At 39.3% G+C, this 11,477-nt stretch overlaps 2 protein-coding genes across 2 annotated transcripts in view; one reads left to right on the plus strand and one right to left on the minus strand.

Moving 5' to 3' along the window:
* Nucleotides 1-1,241: 1,241 nt before the first annotated feature.
* LOC108668912 (carboxypeptidase B) lies at nucleotides 1,242-6,344 on the minus strand. Its single transcript, XM_018156170.2, has 7 exons — nucleotides 6,263-6,344; nucleotides 4,450-4,557; nucleotides 3,720-3,926; nucleotides 3,452-3,559; nucleotides 2,601-2,715; nucleotides 2,145-2,201; nucleotides 1,242-2,008 (listed from the first exon to the last, which is right to left on the minus strand). Exons 2-7 carry the CDS (start codon nucleotides 4,549-4,551, stop codon nucleotides 1,308-1,310), a joined length of 1,290 nt encoding a protein of 429 aa, XP_018011659.1. The 5' UTR covers nucleotides 4,552-4,557; nucleotides 6,263-6,344; the 3' UTR covers nucleotides 1,242-1,307.
* Nucleotides 6,345-9,948: 3,604 nt separating this feature from the next.
* LOC108668974 (vacuolar protein sorting-associated protein 26C) overlaps nucleotides 9,949-11,477 on the plus strand; it is a 12,739-nt gene continuing 11,210 nt past the window's right edge. Inside the window, exon 1 of the mRNA XM_047880415.1 lies at nucleotides 9,949-10,000. Coding sequence (XP_047736371.1) covers nucleotides 9,983-10,000 — 18 coding nt within the window. The 5' untranslated portion in view covers nucleotides 9,949-9,982. The remainder of the gene's footprint in view (nucleotides 10,001-11,477) is intronic.

Raw genomic sequence — 11,477 nt, forward strand, 5'->3', positions numbered from 1 at the left:
CGGAGCGCGTTACCATAGAACGTGACCACCGACCCTCTGCGGTGCTAGTGGCAACACAGTTCAGCGTACGCCAGGAGTGGAGGTAGGGTCGTTCGCTGCCAAGTGATACTCTATAATCTCTTGACACTCAATATCTTCGGTGCCAGCGGCCTACACTGTCAATGCGTTGTGCTATCATAATCGGCTTCCATTTACGCCAAATTGCTTGGTAAGAATGGAATTGTTACGTGGAGGTTTGATGAAAAATAGTTCGTTGACATGTTTGTAGGTACGAGTGAACTCTTACATCTTTCTCGTAACTGAAATTTTCCAGACGGCGTTCAATTGTTTAACCAGCGTGGCTATTATATAGTGACCCAAACTCACGCCCATTAGAACGCTATCAGGTTTACAGACTGTTGACCTCTATTATGTAAGTCGCATGCCAGTTGAAAATATACGTATACCATACTTTGTCGTTTGCTGAGGCTACCTTCGTGGATAAGAAAACGTAAATTTCCGGCTTAGAGCAAAAATGTGATTCACCTATTTATTTCAATATTAACTCTTTATACACTGACGGTAACTCTAGTTACCAGGCCATTAGATCCAAATAGCTTTGATAACGGCTTATGTATTTGCATAAACGCAGTTAAGCTCACTAAATATGTTGAAAAATGAAAGGATGGATATTGGATATGAATGGTTTTAGATACATTTTAACAAAATTGGTCATTGTCAAAGGGACACATTATTTGAACGAGCAAGGACTTGCTATTCAAACTAAAAATTCATCGAACTGAAAATTTATATTCCTATCAAATCCAATTCGTCTCCTTCTGGCATCAATAAAATGCCTAGTACCTTACGGACCCAGAAGTCCAGCAGCTATCTCAATCAATCGTCAGTTATGGAAAGATCGGGTTCCAAAGGCCGGATCCCTTGTGAATCAAGTCACGAAAAGTACAAGAATCGGCAACAGGCCATGGGCCTATTTCTTCAGTGCCGACACTTCTATTCTAATCGAATTTATTACATTAGCTGCGCAAGAAAAATACTCTGACGTGTACGAGTATTTGCTATACGTGACTGTGCATTACCTTTCGGTCGCATTTCCTCACAAGTTTAGACCTTTCGCACCATTCAGTATGAGCCCATTAACGTTTATAATCTTAAATTTATTGGCAAGTTTTCAAATCAGAGAAAAAATTTTTATTTTAAAGTATAATTTCATGTGGGATAAAAACTGCAACTCGTTTGAGTAGATTTTCGCGTACAGATTTATTATTCTGAGTCATTATTTGAACCCACGACTCATTTTTCTGGAATTATTTTCGTATCTCAGAAATAAGGGCACTGACGCCTGCGACGACTTCTCGAGCAGTTGGCCCAATTTCTGACGCATCTAAAATAAATCCATTCATTCCTGAGTCACGAAGTTCTATCGTGAAGGAGTATGGTGCGTTCAAGACTTTCTTGGCCCAATCATCGGTAGCTCCAGAGGCAAAGTACAAGCCTCCCGCCGAGTTTTCCACTGCGTAACTCTTCCCCGTGATTCTCATTGCTGCGTCTGCGAATGCATTTCCTGCGCGTACAAGTTGTTCTTTGTCTTCTATGGGCTCATTGGTCCATCCCCACGGGTACAGCACTGCTTGGCCAAAACTATGAAAAGTGATCATCAGCTTCAGGTTATCTACCTTGGACATGGCGTTGCTAAGTGCACGAGTTTCTGGCTCGGAAAAAGCTGCCGGGCCCATGTAAGTTTCGCTGCAGGGATCAGAAGAAGCACCCACGCCGAATTTGTAATCCCAGTTTCGGTTCAGATCAACACCACCGCAGTCGGACCTCGTTGTTACCGCTCGATTTTTGCGCCACATTCTGTCGGTTGTTCTCGAATATTCGTAACCATCAGGGTTGGCAATGGGCACGAAATAGTAATCGAGGTCACACTGGCTGTCGCATGCAGTCACTCGTTCGTGGAGCAAATGCAGAGTTGAAGAAGGCGAAATCCATTCACGAGCATGGAGGCCTGCATGACCAGAACACGAATACATTCATGATCCATTCAAAATTATTCCTGTATTCGAATATGCTACGGTATTTCAACACAATAACTTAGAATCGTGAAAAGGCCAAAATAAAAAATTAACGGAAGATACACATACCTCCTTCGATCCAAACGGATCCTGGAGACGCCGAGTCTGAGTCGGAGATTCTCGATCCTGCAAACAGAAAACATTGAGGCTCAGAGTCAACAGCTCCAAAGCTTACAGCCGCATCTACTTCAATTTGAAACGTGTTTATCCCTATGTTCCTGATAAAAAGAGCATTTAAGCTTCTCATTCGCTCTGCAACATTTACTTTTTATTTAAGCTTCTCATTCGCTCTTTGTTTGAAAACATATGTCTGCAAAGAAAAGTGCTATAATGCATGCCTTACCGGAATTTTTAATTATTATTTAGTATCATGACTGAGAGATGTGATATTAATTTCCCTATCCAATATCGTATTAGTTTCATAATTGAGAATATTCCTAGAATAACTTAAGAATTTGAGACTTTTTGTACTACTGAAGATATGTATACATAAAAATTTAATCAATATTTTAAATGTGTAATCACCATCGGGCGACACGTGAACCATCCAAATGTCGCGACCCTCAAAAGATTTGCCTATCGAAGTGAGTTGAACGCGGGCAGGGTTGTTGGATGCCAGATCCATCATGTACCTCTCCATCTGAAAAACAATTTTCTCCTAACTCCAAATTTGCCATCTAAAATTATTTCCTAGTCTAGACTACCTTCGTAGCTTCCCTAAAAATTGAAATGGTATTAAGTAAATTTTGAAAAATTTAACAAATCATACAATAATGCCAACAACTTGAACTCACCGAAGTACTGTCCCCCGGAATCGAAGAGGTAAAGGGCCTATATACTGTGACCAATTATTATTATTGTTGTTTAATAACCATGTAGATTCTTATATTACATACCGTCGGAATATGCGTTTCATTTCAATTCATTTGAATTTCAGAAACAGGGAGGACGTTTATTTGCAAATTAGTGCGAGTATTGCCGGTACTATTCGATTGAGCCTAGATCGAGGTCGTTCGCTGAACTCTTTGTTCGTAGAATACGAACGAAGCCTATTATGGAAGCAAAACTTTTATGTCTTTCCTCATACTTCTTAACCTGTTCCCATCATCCATAGAATTAAAGGGAAGGGAATCTAGGGAAGATCTGTTCCCCTGTTCCAAAATCATGAATGACGATTATCTCACCCGCTCGAAAGTCACGTACACGACTACCTCACCTGCTCGTAAGTCATGTACACGACTACCTCACCAGCTCGAAAGTCATGTACACGACTACCTCACCTGCTCGTAAGTCATGTACACGACTACCTCACCTGCTCGAAAGTCATGTACACGACTACCTCACCTGCTCGAAAGTCATGCACACGACTACCTCACCTGCTCGAAAGTCATGTATGACGATTTAAGAGGAGCAGGACAACCGCTCTCATCGCAAGTTTCTTCTAAGCGCGCTGACGCCGCTCGCTGCTGCTTCAAATCGTGGGCCTGGATAGAATTAACCGCGATGAAATTTCATGGCATAAACTTCCTTTCCCCCGTTGAATAAATTAGCATGCATATATTCCCTGCAACTGACGCAATATAATTCATAATTATTTAATAAAAAATATCCCATTATCTATATGTGTGCAACACCAGGTCATACCCTGAGATATTCTGACAAGTCCTCCACTTCGACGTCATGTTCGAGATCCGAGTGTGCGAGCAAGCTATGGAAGGCCTCCTTGTCTGTAGGAGCGACGCGAGCACGAGTCTCTCCGACTGAATGGCGATGAAGGATGTCTAGGCTAGGGATCGCCTTCAGCGCCTCCGACAGGAACGTATCCAGAGAGTCGCCGCTGATGCGAACAATCTACAACGGCAAGTAATTTATAACTATTTTAGTGGAGGAATCTTTCAATGTTATACATAGTTTCAACTCCTTTAATACATAAATTCACACTTTAAGTTGTAACTGTTAATGGCAGTTGTTCTAAGATCTACGAGAATGCCGTGGTGTCTAAGGATCGATCATGATTACCAAATTTTGCACCAATAAAGTTTAATTTTAATTTAGTTTATCCAAGAAATATTGAGTCATGATATTATAATATATGACTATTATGACCAAGAAATATTGAGTCAGAGTCATGATTGGAAGTTCTGTAAAAAAAAATTTTGAGTTCATCCTGCATAAAAACTCAGGGTTGTATAGAATATAAACTCCTCTCCTTGGACAATAAATTTTAAATCGTTATTTCAAGACGAAAAACGAATTTTGTATAGAATCGGCTGGTTTCACCTTTGGCATAAAGCAGAAACACACTTAAACTTGCGTCAGTTTAACTGGGAAGTTCATTACAGATGAAATTAAATAGCATTGTTGACGCGCTGACCTGATGACCCTGAAGTTTGCGGTAAGTTAGCACTTGTCCGACCGTCGCGGCGTGGCTCGCACTCCCGAAGCACGCCAGCCACATCAGCACGAACATTTTCATGGTTACCTGTGGGCATACTTTTTTCTATGTGAATGATAAATCATTTCTCTATATTAACTTTGAGCACAAATTATGCGCGTATATATGGCACAGGTTGATTAAAAAAAATTCTGATTTGAAAGTTAAATTTAAAAAATGACTAAGTAAAGATATCATTATAATGTAAATTTCATTGAAAAGACATTACCTGCATTTTTGTATCACTTAGTTTTAATGATGACATCGAACAAATGACGGCTCCATTTTCAATGCATTAAGTTAGTCTATTTTTGAAGATCCGTTCAACTCGCTGTAGCTTATTGACGGTTATGTTGGCAATGGCTTGGTGTATATTGTTCTTCAAATGAGGTAGGGTCCTTGGACAGTCATTGTAAACAATTTCTTTAAGATAACTCCATCAAAAAAATCACACGGAGCCAAATCGGAGGATCGGGCCGGCCAAAGAATGTACCCTCTTATGGAGATGAGGTCAATACCCGTCAATACGATTCAGCGAGTTGAACGGAAATTCAAAAATCGACTAACTGAATGCAATGACAATGGAGGCCGTCATTTGTCCGATGCCATTTAAAGCTAAATGATACAATAATTCAGGTAATGAATTTTTAAATAAAATTATATTGTAATGATATTTTACTAGTTATTTTTTTATCGAGCTTCCAAATCAGGAAGTTTCCGTGGATCAACAAGTATATTTTTATTTTATGTTTTGCAATTTAATTCGATGAACACTTGCATTGATTCGCTCGTAGTCATTTTCTAAATAAGTTTGATTAGTTCACTTAAATTGGCATAAAATTGTTAATCAAAATATGTTAATAAAACTTTTGATGTTTCCCGCTAAGATCTTGTCCTCGCCACGGCTCTTGGTGTCTGTTATTTCCATTATAATGTTTCAAAAACGCTGATTTTCTCTGATTTCGTATTCAGAAGAAATTTATAGAATTCAGTTTTCGTTAAGTCCAAGCTCCAGTTAAAGTTGAGTTGCATTCGAAAATCTAATTCAGTTATTGATGCTTTGTCTGAGTTGACGTCGTCATGCTGACATCACGTCAATAGGACACTTGTCATTTCGCTGTTTTAATCTCGCACGCTCTAAAGGACTATAAGGTGGATGTGAATGAACTGTTTGCAGTCCTGGTCTCTTTAGATGTCACTTTGAATTGAATTCGATTTCCAAGTCGGTAATTCAAATGAGGCAATAACTCTATCTAAGTCCGATGTTAATTTTCTTTATAATTAATATTTGATAAATTCTTACACTTCGAACAGGAAATGCATCACTCTAATTATTTTATAAAGTAGCAAATATGCTTAAAATATTCGACCTGAGCCAAGATGGTCATATTTTATAATAGTTGTGAAACGCAACGCAGGACACCAGAGTTGTCATGATTAACAGTAACTAATCTATTTTTCTACTACCAGTTGAATTTGTTGTCAACAGACAAGAGGCTTCAAGGTTTAACGTGAATCATTTTCAGTGTTCAAATGGTATTTGAGAGACTATTTCTACACGAAATACATTTTTGAATGATTTTTTACTATATTGAAAATAATATTTTTGAACGCTATAATTTGTTTTTTGCCGCGCTTTCTTCTCCAAGGCGAGCATGCACAATCGTTTCTTTCGCTCTAGCCCAAATTTACGTTTCGTTTCAAAGTTACACTTTTTACTATGCACTCCTGTAAATAAGTACCCACAACTCACTTATCTTGCCGAGAACTTGCACGTTGCCTCCGACACAGCACCACTGTCGTGAAGCACTGATGCAATAATGCTGCACCGATGGTTGGATGAATGTTCACTAACATGTGTTGCATTGAACAGGTGCAATGCCAGCCCTATTTCCGAAGTCCGTGCAGGTGTTCTCTTTAAACTCGTGTCCAACTAGAAACATCCCTTCAGCAAATTTGTGTGAGATTAAAAACCTCTTTAGAGATCATGTTCTCTTGCATTTTAAATGCGTTTCTTTGTACGTTCTTGATAATAAAGTTACGGTTTATCACATATTGAAATAAGTTTGTTACAGCTGAGACTCGATTCAACTTCCACGAAGCTGTTTATGCAATTAAAGCAAAACGATTATGTTCATACATTTTCACGAAATTTGGTTCAATTTTCTTCAGTGCTCACATTCATTGGTTACAACAGGCATTATTGTAAATCTAAACGCTTATTTCTGAAATCGTAATTTGTTTATATTTTCTCTTGCATTTGTAGTACTAAATAATAAATGTTCTGAATTTTTATTTAATTAAAAGGAAAATATACTTAATAAACTATACGACTGTAAAAAGATTATATGAAAATCAATTACAACAAATGCATTCAAAAGTCGAACCAGTTGCTGATAAAGCATGTAACATGACTCAAGATATTGAAATGTGTATTGCAGTATTACAATATCAAAGTTGAGTCACTGATGCAATACAGATGCACTTCTCTCGAGAGTTCCACCAGTAAACGTACTTAACGACGTGTATTAATAATTTTTTTAAGATGTTAAAGCCATAAATTGAATGTAAGAACGTATTGTGTGGTGGACAGGCTTATATCTGGCAAGTTTATATACACATACCCCGTGAGAATGGTTTAAAAATCTTTTCTAGCACTTATTATGTTTTAAGCTTATGTGTGGGATGATAATCGTAATTTCCATGATAAACTAAACGCATATATATTTGCAGCCATAGCAATAGCTCACGACGAGAGCAATTAGAATACTCGTACTATAAAAAACAGGAGTAACAGTGTGTCCTCTTGTTCTAAAGTTAATATATGATCATGCAAGCTATAGCTCAGTTAAAGAAAAGAGGAATTAATCTATAGTAGTTTTAGATTCTAATTAGAATATTAAGTACCCAGATGCCGACTTTTTGGTCAGATCAAAAAAGTATAAGAAATTCCTTATTAATCTAAAGTTCAACGGGAAAAAAATGGCTGAGTCTTTGCATGAAATAGCAAGGCTCACTTTTCGTTTACTAAAAGTTCATTAAGTTTTAATGAACTTTAAATTGCCAGTGAAAAAATTAATATAATATGGTAGAATAGTATAATGAATATTCGTTTCTGTAATTTGGTTCAGATTTCAAATTAGATACCAGTTTGTTGAGGCAACATACATATTAAGACCAAAAATCGATTAAAATAAAGAAAGTTTGTTTAAAAACTTCTAATCTTCTATGATGAGCTAGCATTCGACCACTTGAACGATTCCTCAGTCGTTTTCATATTCATTCATTCAATGATTCAACCCTTCATATTCATTGCACCGCAAAAAGATGAATGGAATGTAAGCATCGTGGCCGTTTAATTACATTGAGCGAGTTAAATGGGCAGAGTGAACCAGTAGATACAGTTCTGTGGAGCTGCGAGTTGCGGGTTCGATCTCGGCTATCTGTCACAGTTCTGGTCGCAATGTGCGACGTGGCCGGGCGGTTAAGCGTGGCAAACTTAGAGGACCGAGTTGTCTGTCCAAACAAGTGTGACGGAACACAATTTTTGTGGATTTTTTTTTTTGAGAACATTGTTTCGCTTCTGATTTAACTCAAGGATTTAATTTATTTATGACTAAACAATGTGTAAACGAATATTTATTTCGTGACCGTAATATGGAATCTTGTCTAGCTGTGGTGTTTGTAGGATTTAGTGTCTTGGAACGAGACAAGGTGTAGCTCCAACGTGATTGGTCGAGCTGCTCCTAACCTCGTTATAACGCGCTCTTGGTAGTCGTGAACGATGGAGAGTTTGGTATCTTTGGAATTAGTTTAAGAATATTAGATTTTTAACTGTGATTAGATTGCCAAGTGATTACAAATATGTTGACTTTATTGTATTATATTATATTATCTATTTTTTGCACTTAGGAAGTGTTTACAGTCTGTTTTGTACATTGTAAACGGGGTGGTGAGGTAAGCTCATTTTGGCTGAGTTACCCCCTCGTTGTGTGCCCTCGGAAGTTGTGTGTGCTCAGTGGTGCTGGGTTGGGGTGACACGGTTTCGACTCGAATTAGGCAGAGCCAAATTTGGGCTTCCAAGAATAAACTCCACCGCAGTTCTGGGCATAACTCTCAATGATTTCCACTAACGGACTAATAACGGCATAGGTGGAGTTCTTGGATAGTTCCAGGTTTTGGCTGCGTTGGGCGGTTAACAGCCGTTCAAATAGCACCCTCGAGGTAGAGGCCAATAAGCTCTGCGCTCGAGTAAATTGTCAGCGGCTTATTGTAGGCTCGTACCCTTCAATAGTCGTGCTTTTGAGGCGTAACTGCCACCCCGGTTCTGTGTTCTGGGCAGTGCATTAGGGCTCGAACCCCTGATCATTGCGTACTGTGAGGTTGTCAGTTTTGTGGTACGGCTCGTACCCGTATCCTTGCTGTCCGCCCCTGTGAGGTCGTCAGTTTTGTGGTGCGGCTCGTACCCGTATCCTTGCTGTCCGCTTTTGTGGTCCTCAGTAGTTTATTAGGATTCCTAGACGTTGAATCCCTAAGGCTGAGACCCTGCTTCCCGGAGCTTTTGGACCTAATAAATTGTGTGCCTTGTACAGAGGAATTGTGTATCGCCCGAAGATCACCAATATATTAAGAAAAGTTTCTCGTGTTCATTCCTCCTCTCTCCAAACGCAAGGGAATTTAGAACCGGACCAAAGAGCGACTCTTTAGCCCTTGTGTTAAAACCAATACGCAAGTCGCCGTCAAGTCAGCACGCTACTCATAACTATTTCAACTTCGCGGCGGTGTTTCCGGTCACACAAGCAACAAGTTGCGAAAATTCTGCGATGTTCAGAATCGACGACAGATCAGATAGCCTAATCAATGATGAAACCGCCATAGGCCATGGGCCTATTTCTTCAACGCCGACACTTCTATTCTATTCTATAAGTAAAGAAAGTGTATGCGATATTGTCTGCAACCGCTGAGGTGTCGGGCATTTCCATAGTCAATGCTCCGGTAAATTTAGTAGGTATTTATTGTGTTGATCTTTAAGGAATGACTAGCAATCTGTACTTGAATCCAGATTCCATACTTGGTGAGACATTCAGCGCTATAGCCCAAATTGCTAGCGTGAAACAGAAGACCTAGAAAGACATGGCTTGATATTAAAAAAGATATAACTATAATGCACTACACGTGATGTATCTCTTTACTTGGATTGACTTACGAAAGACGCGCTCAACGTTTTATTGAAGAACACGAATAAATTAGCAACTATTCAAATGAAGAAATCTAAGGGCTTCAATTTTTATTGCATATTCAACCGTTGACAATTTAATAGCATCATACATTTAGATCCAATAAATAAAAATTATCCTCCCAGGTGTGTCTCAGAGTCACAAACTTCGGTATTACTTTAATGTCAGGTTTGTTTACATGGGAGTTTTTCCCTGTCAGCAGTCAGAACTTGACAATGAAGGGTTGTTGATGCTTGATGGCAGACGTGCGGCAGGTGCTTACTTTTTCACCACCAGCTTACTTTTTTTCATTTTCCATTTCAAGATCACTGCAAAATTTTGTCTGTTTATAACTATTATTTTTATTTATCATTACTATTCTTTCATTTCTTTGTTCTTCAACTTCTTCTATATTTAGGATAACGACAGGCCGCAGTTGCATTGTGTCACAGTGTCAGGCTCACCTCAGATGGAAATTGCAAAGAATAACATCTTCACTATGTGCATTCTCTCTCAAATAAATAAAAAACTGCCCATGATTCAATCCATGAATACAAAACTGATCACTGATGCAATAAGCTGAGACATGATACATGAAAAACTCCTTCCGTTGCGAGCAGGAATAGTAGGTACCAACTGAACAAAAGACAATAACAAAGAAGGTTGCAGGGACATTGTGGCAAAGCAGAGAGTTTTTAGACTCTCTCTCAAGTTCATTTTTGAGTCCTATAAGTAGACCAGTAAAGTATCCTGGATACGTACCAGCATTATCACCAGACTGTAGAGCATGGCACAACATAGGTTGAGGACGCCGATTTTATGCATCAAAGACGCCAAGGTGGATGCCACTGGACACCACTGGACACCGGTTGCAAATTATGCTTCTCCATAAATCGCGATTTACGATCGATATGGCCAATGCGCCGTATTGATCAACACACTGCGATCGTAACTATGTGTTGTAGCGCTTAGTTCTGATGGCTGTGCGAGCTACATTTGAGCACCCAAGCATACGACTGATACGAGCTCATAGCCACCTGAACTACGCGATGTAGCACACAGTTCCGGCGCCTGTGAGAGCTACATTCGAGCATCCAAGCATACGAGCTCATAGCCACCTGAACTATGCGATGTAGCACGCAGTTCCGGCGCCTGTGAGAGCTACATTTGAGCACCCAAGCATACGAGCTCATAGCCACTAGAACTACTCTACTCAGTGTAGCGCGCAGTTCCCATGGTTCTAAGTGCATGTTTTGAGTGCTTGCATTGAGAGAGCCTCACAGCACTGACAATGGATAACAAAGCAGCTTGTGATAAATCATTTTAAATCATTGTGATAAATCATTTTTAAACACTACATCATTAGTCTTGTCACCTGAACCAAGCCAACCCAATTCAACCTCACCCAATTCATTCCAAACAAATTCAAACAACCTTCATCTAACTGAACCCAAGCCAATCCAACTGAACCCAAGCCAATCCAACTGAACCAACCCAATGCAACCAAACCCAACCAAACCCAACCCAACCCAGTGCAACCCAATCCAATTCAGCCAAACCCAACCCAATGCAATCCTAACCAATTCAACACAAACCATTACAACCCAAGCCTAACCAATTCAACTCAAGCCATTACAACCTAAACCAATTCAACCCAACCCAATTGATCCCAATTCAAATCAACCCAATCCTTCCCAATGCAATCCGACCCAATTCATCCTAACCAAATTTAACCTAATCTAACCAAACCCA

Source organism: Hyalella azteca, unplaced genomic scaffold, assembly GCF_000764305.2.
Source record: "Hyalella azteca isolate HAZT.00-mixed unplaced genomic scaffold, Hazt_2.0.2 contig5386, whole genome shotgun sequence".
NCBI lineage: Eukaryota > Metazoa > Arthropoda > Malacostraca > Amphipoda > Hyalellidae > Hyalella > Hyalella azteca.

Coding starts and splice junctions, on each gene's coding strand:
- LOC108668912 (XM_018156170.2), bottom strand. CDS start 4,551: ATGAAAATGTTCGTGCTGATGTGGCTGGCGTGCTTCGGGAGTGCGAGC. Junction 2,716..3,451: donor CATACATGACTTTCGAGCAG/GTGAGGTAGTCG, acceptor ATTGTTTTTCAG/ATGGAGAGGTACATGATGGA. Junction 2,202..2,600: donor GGTTCACGTGTCGCCCGATG/GTGATTACACAT, acceptor TTCTGTTTGCAG/GATCGAGAATCTCCGACTCA.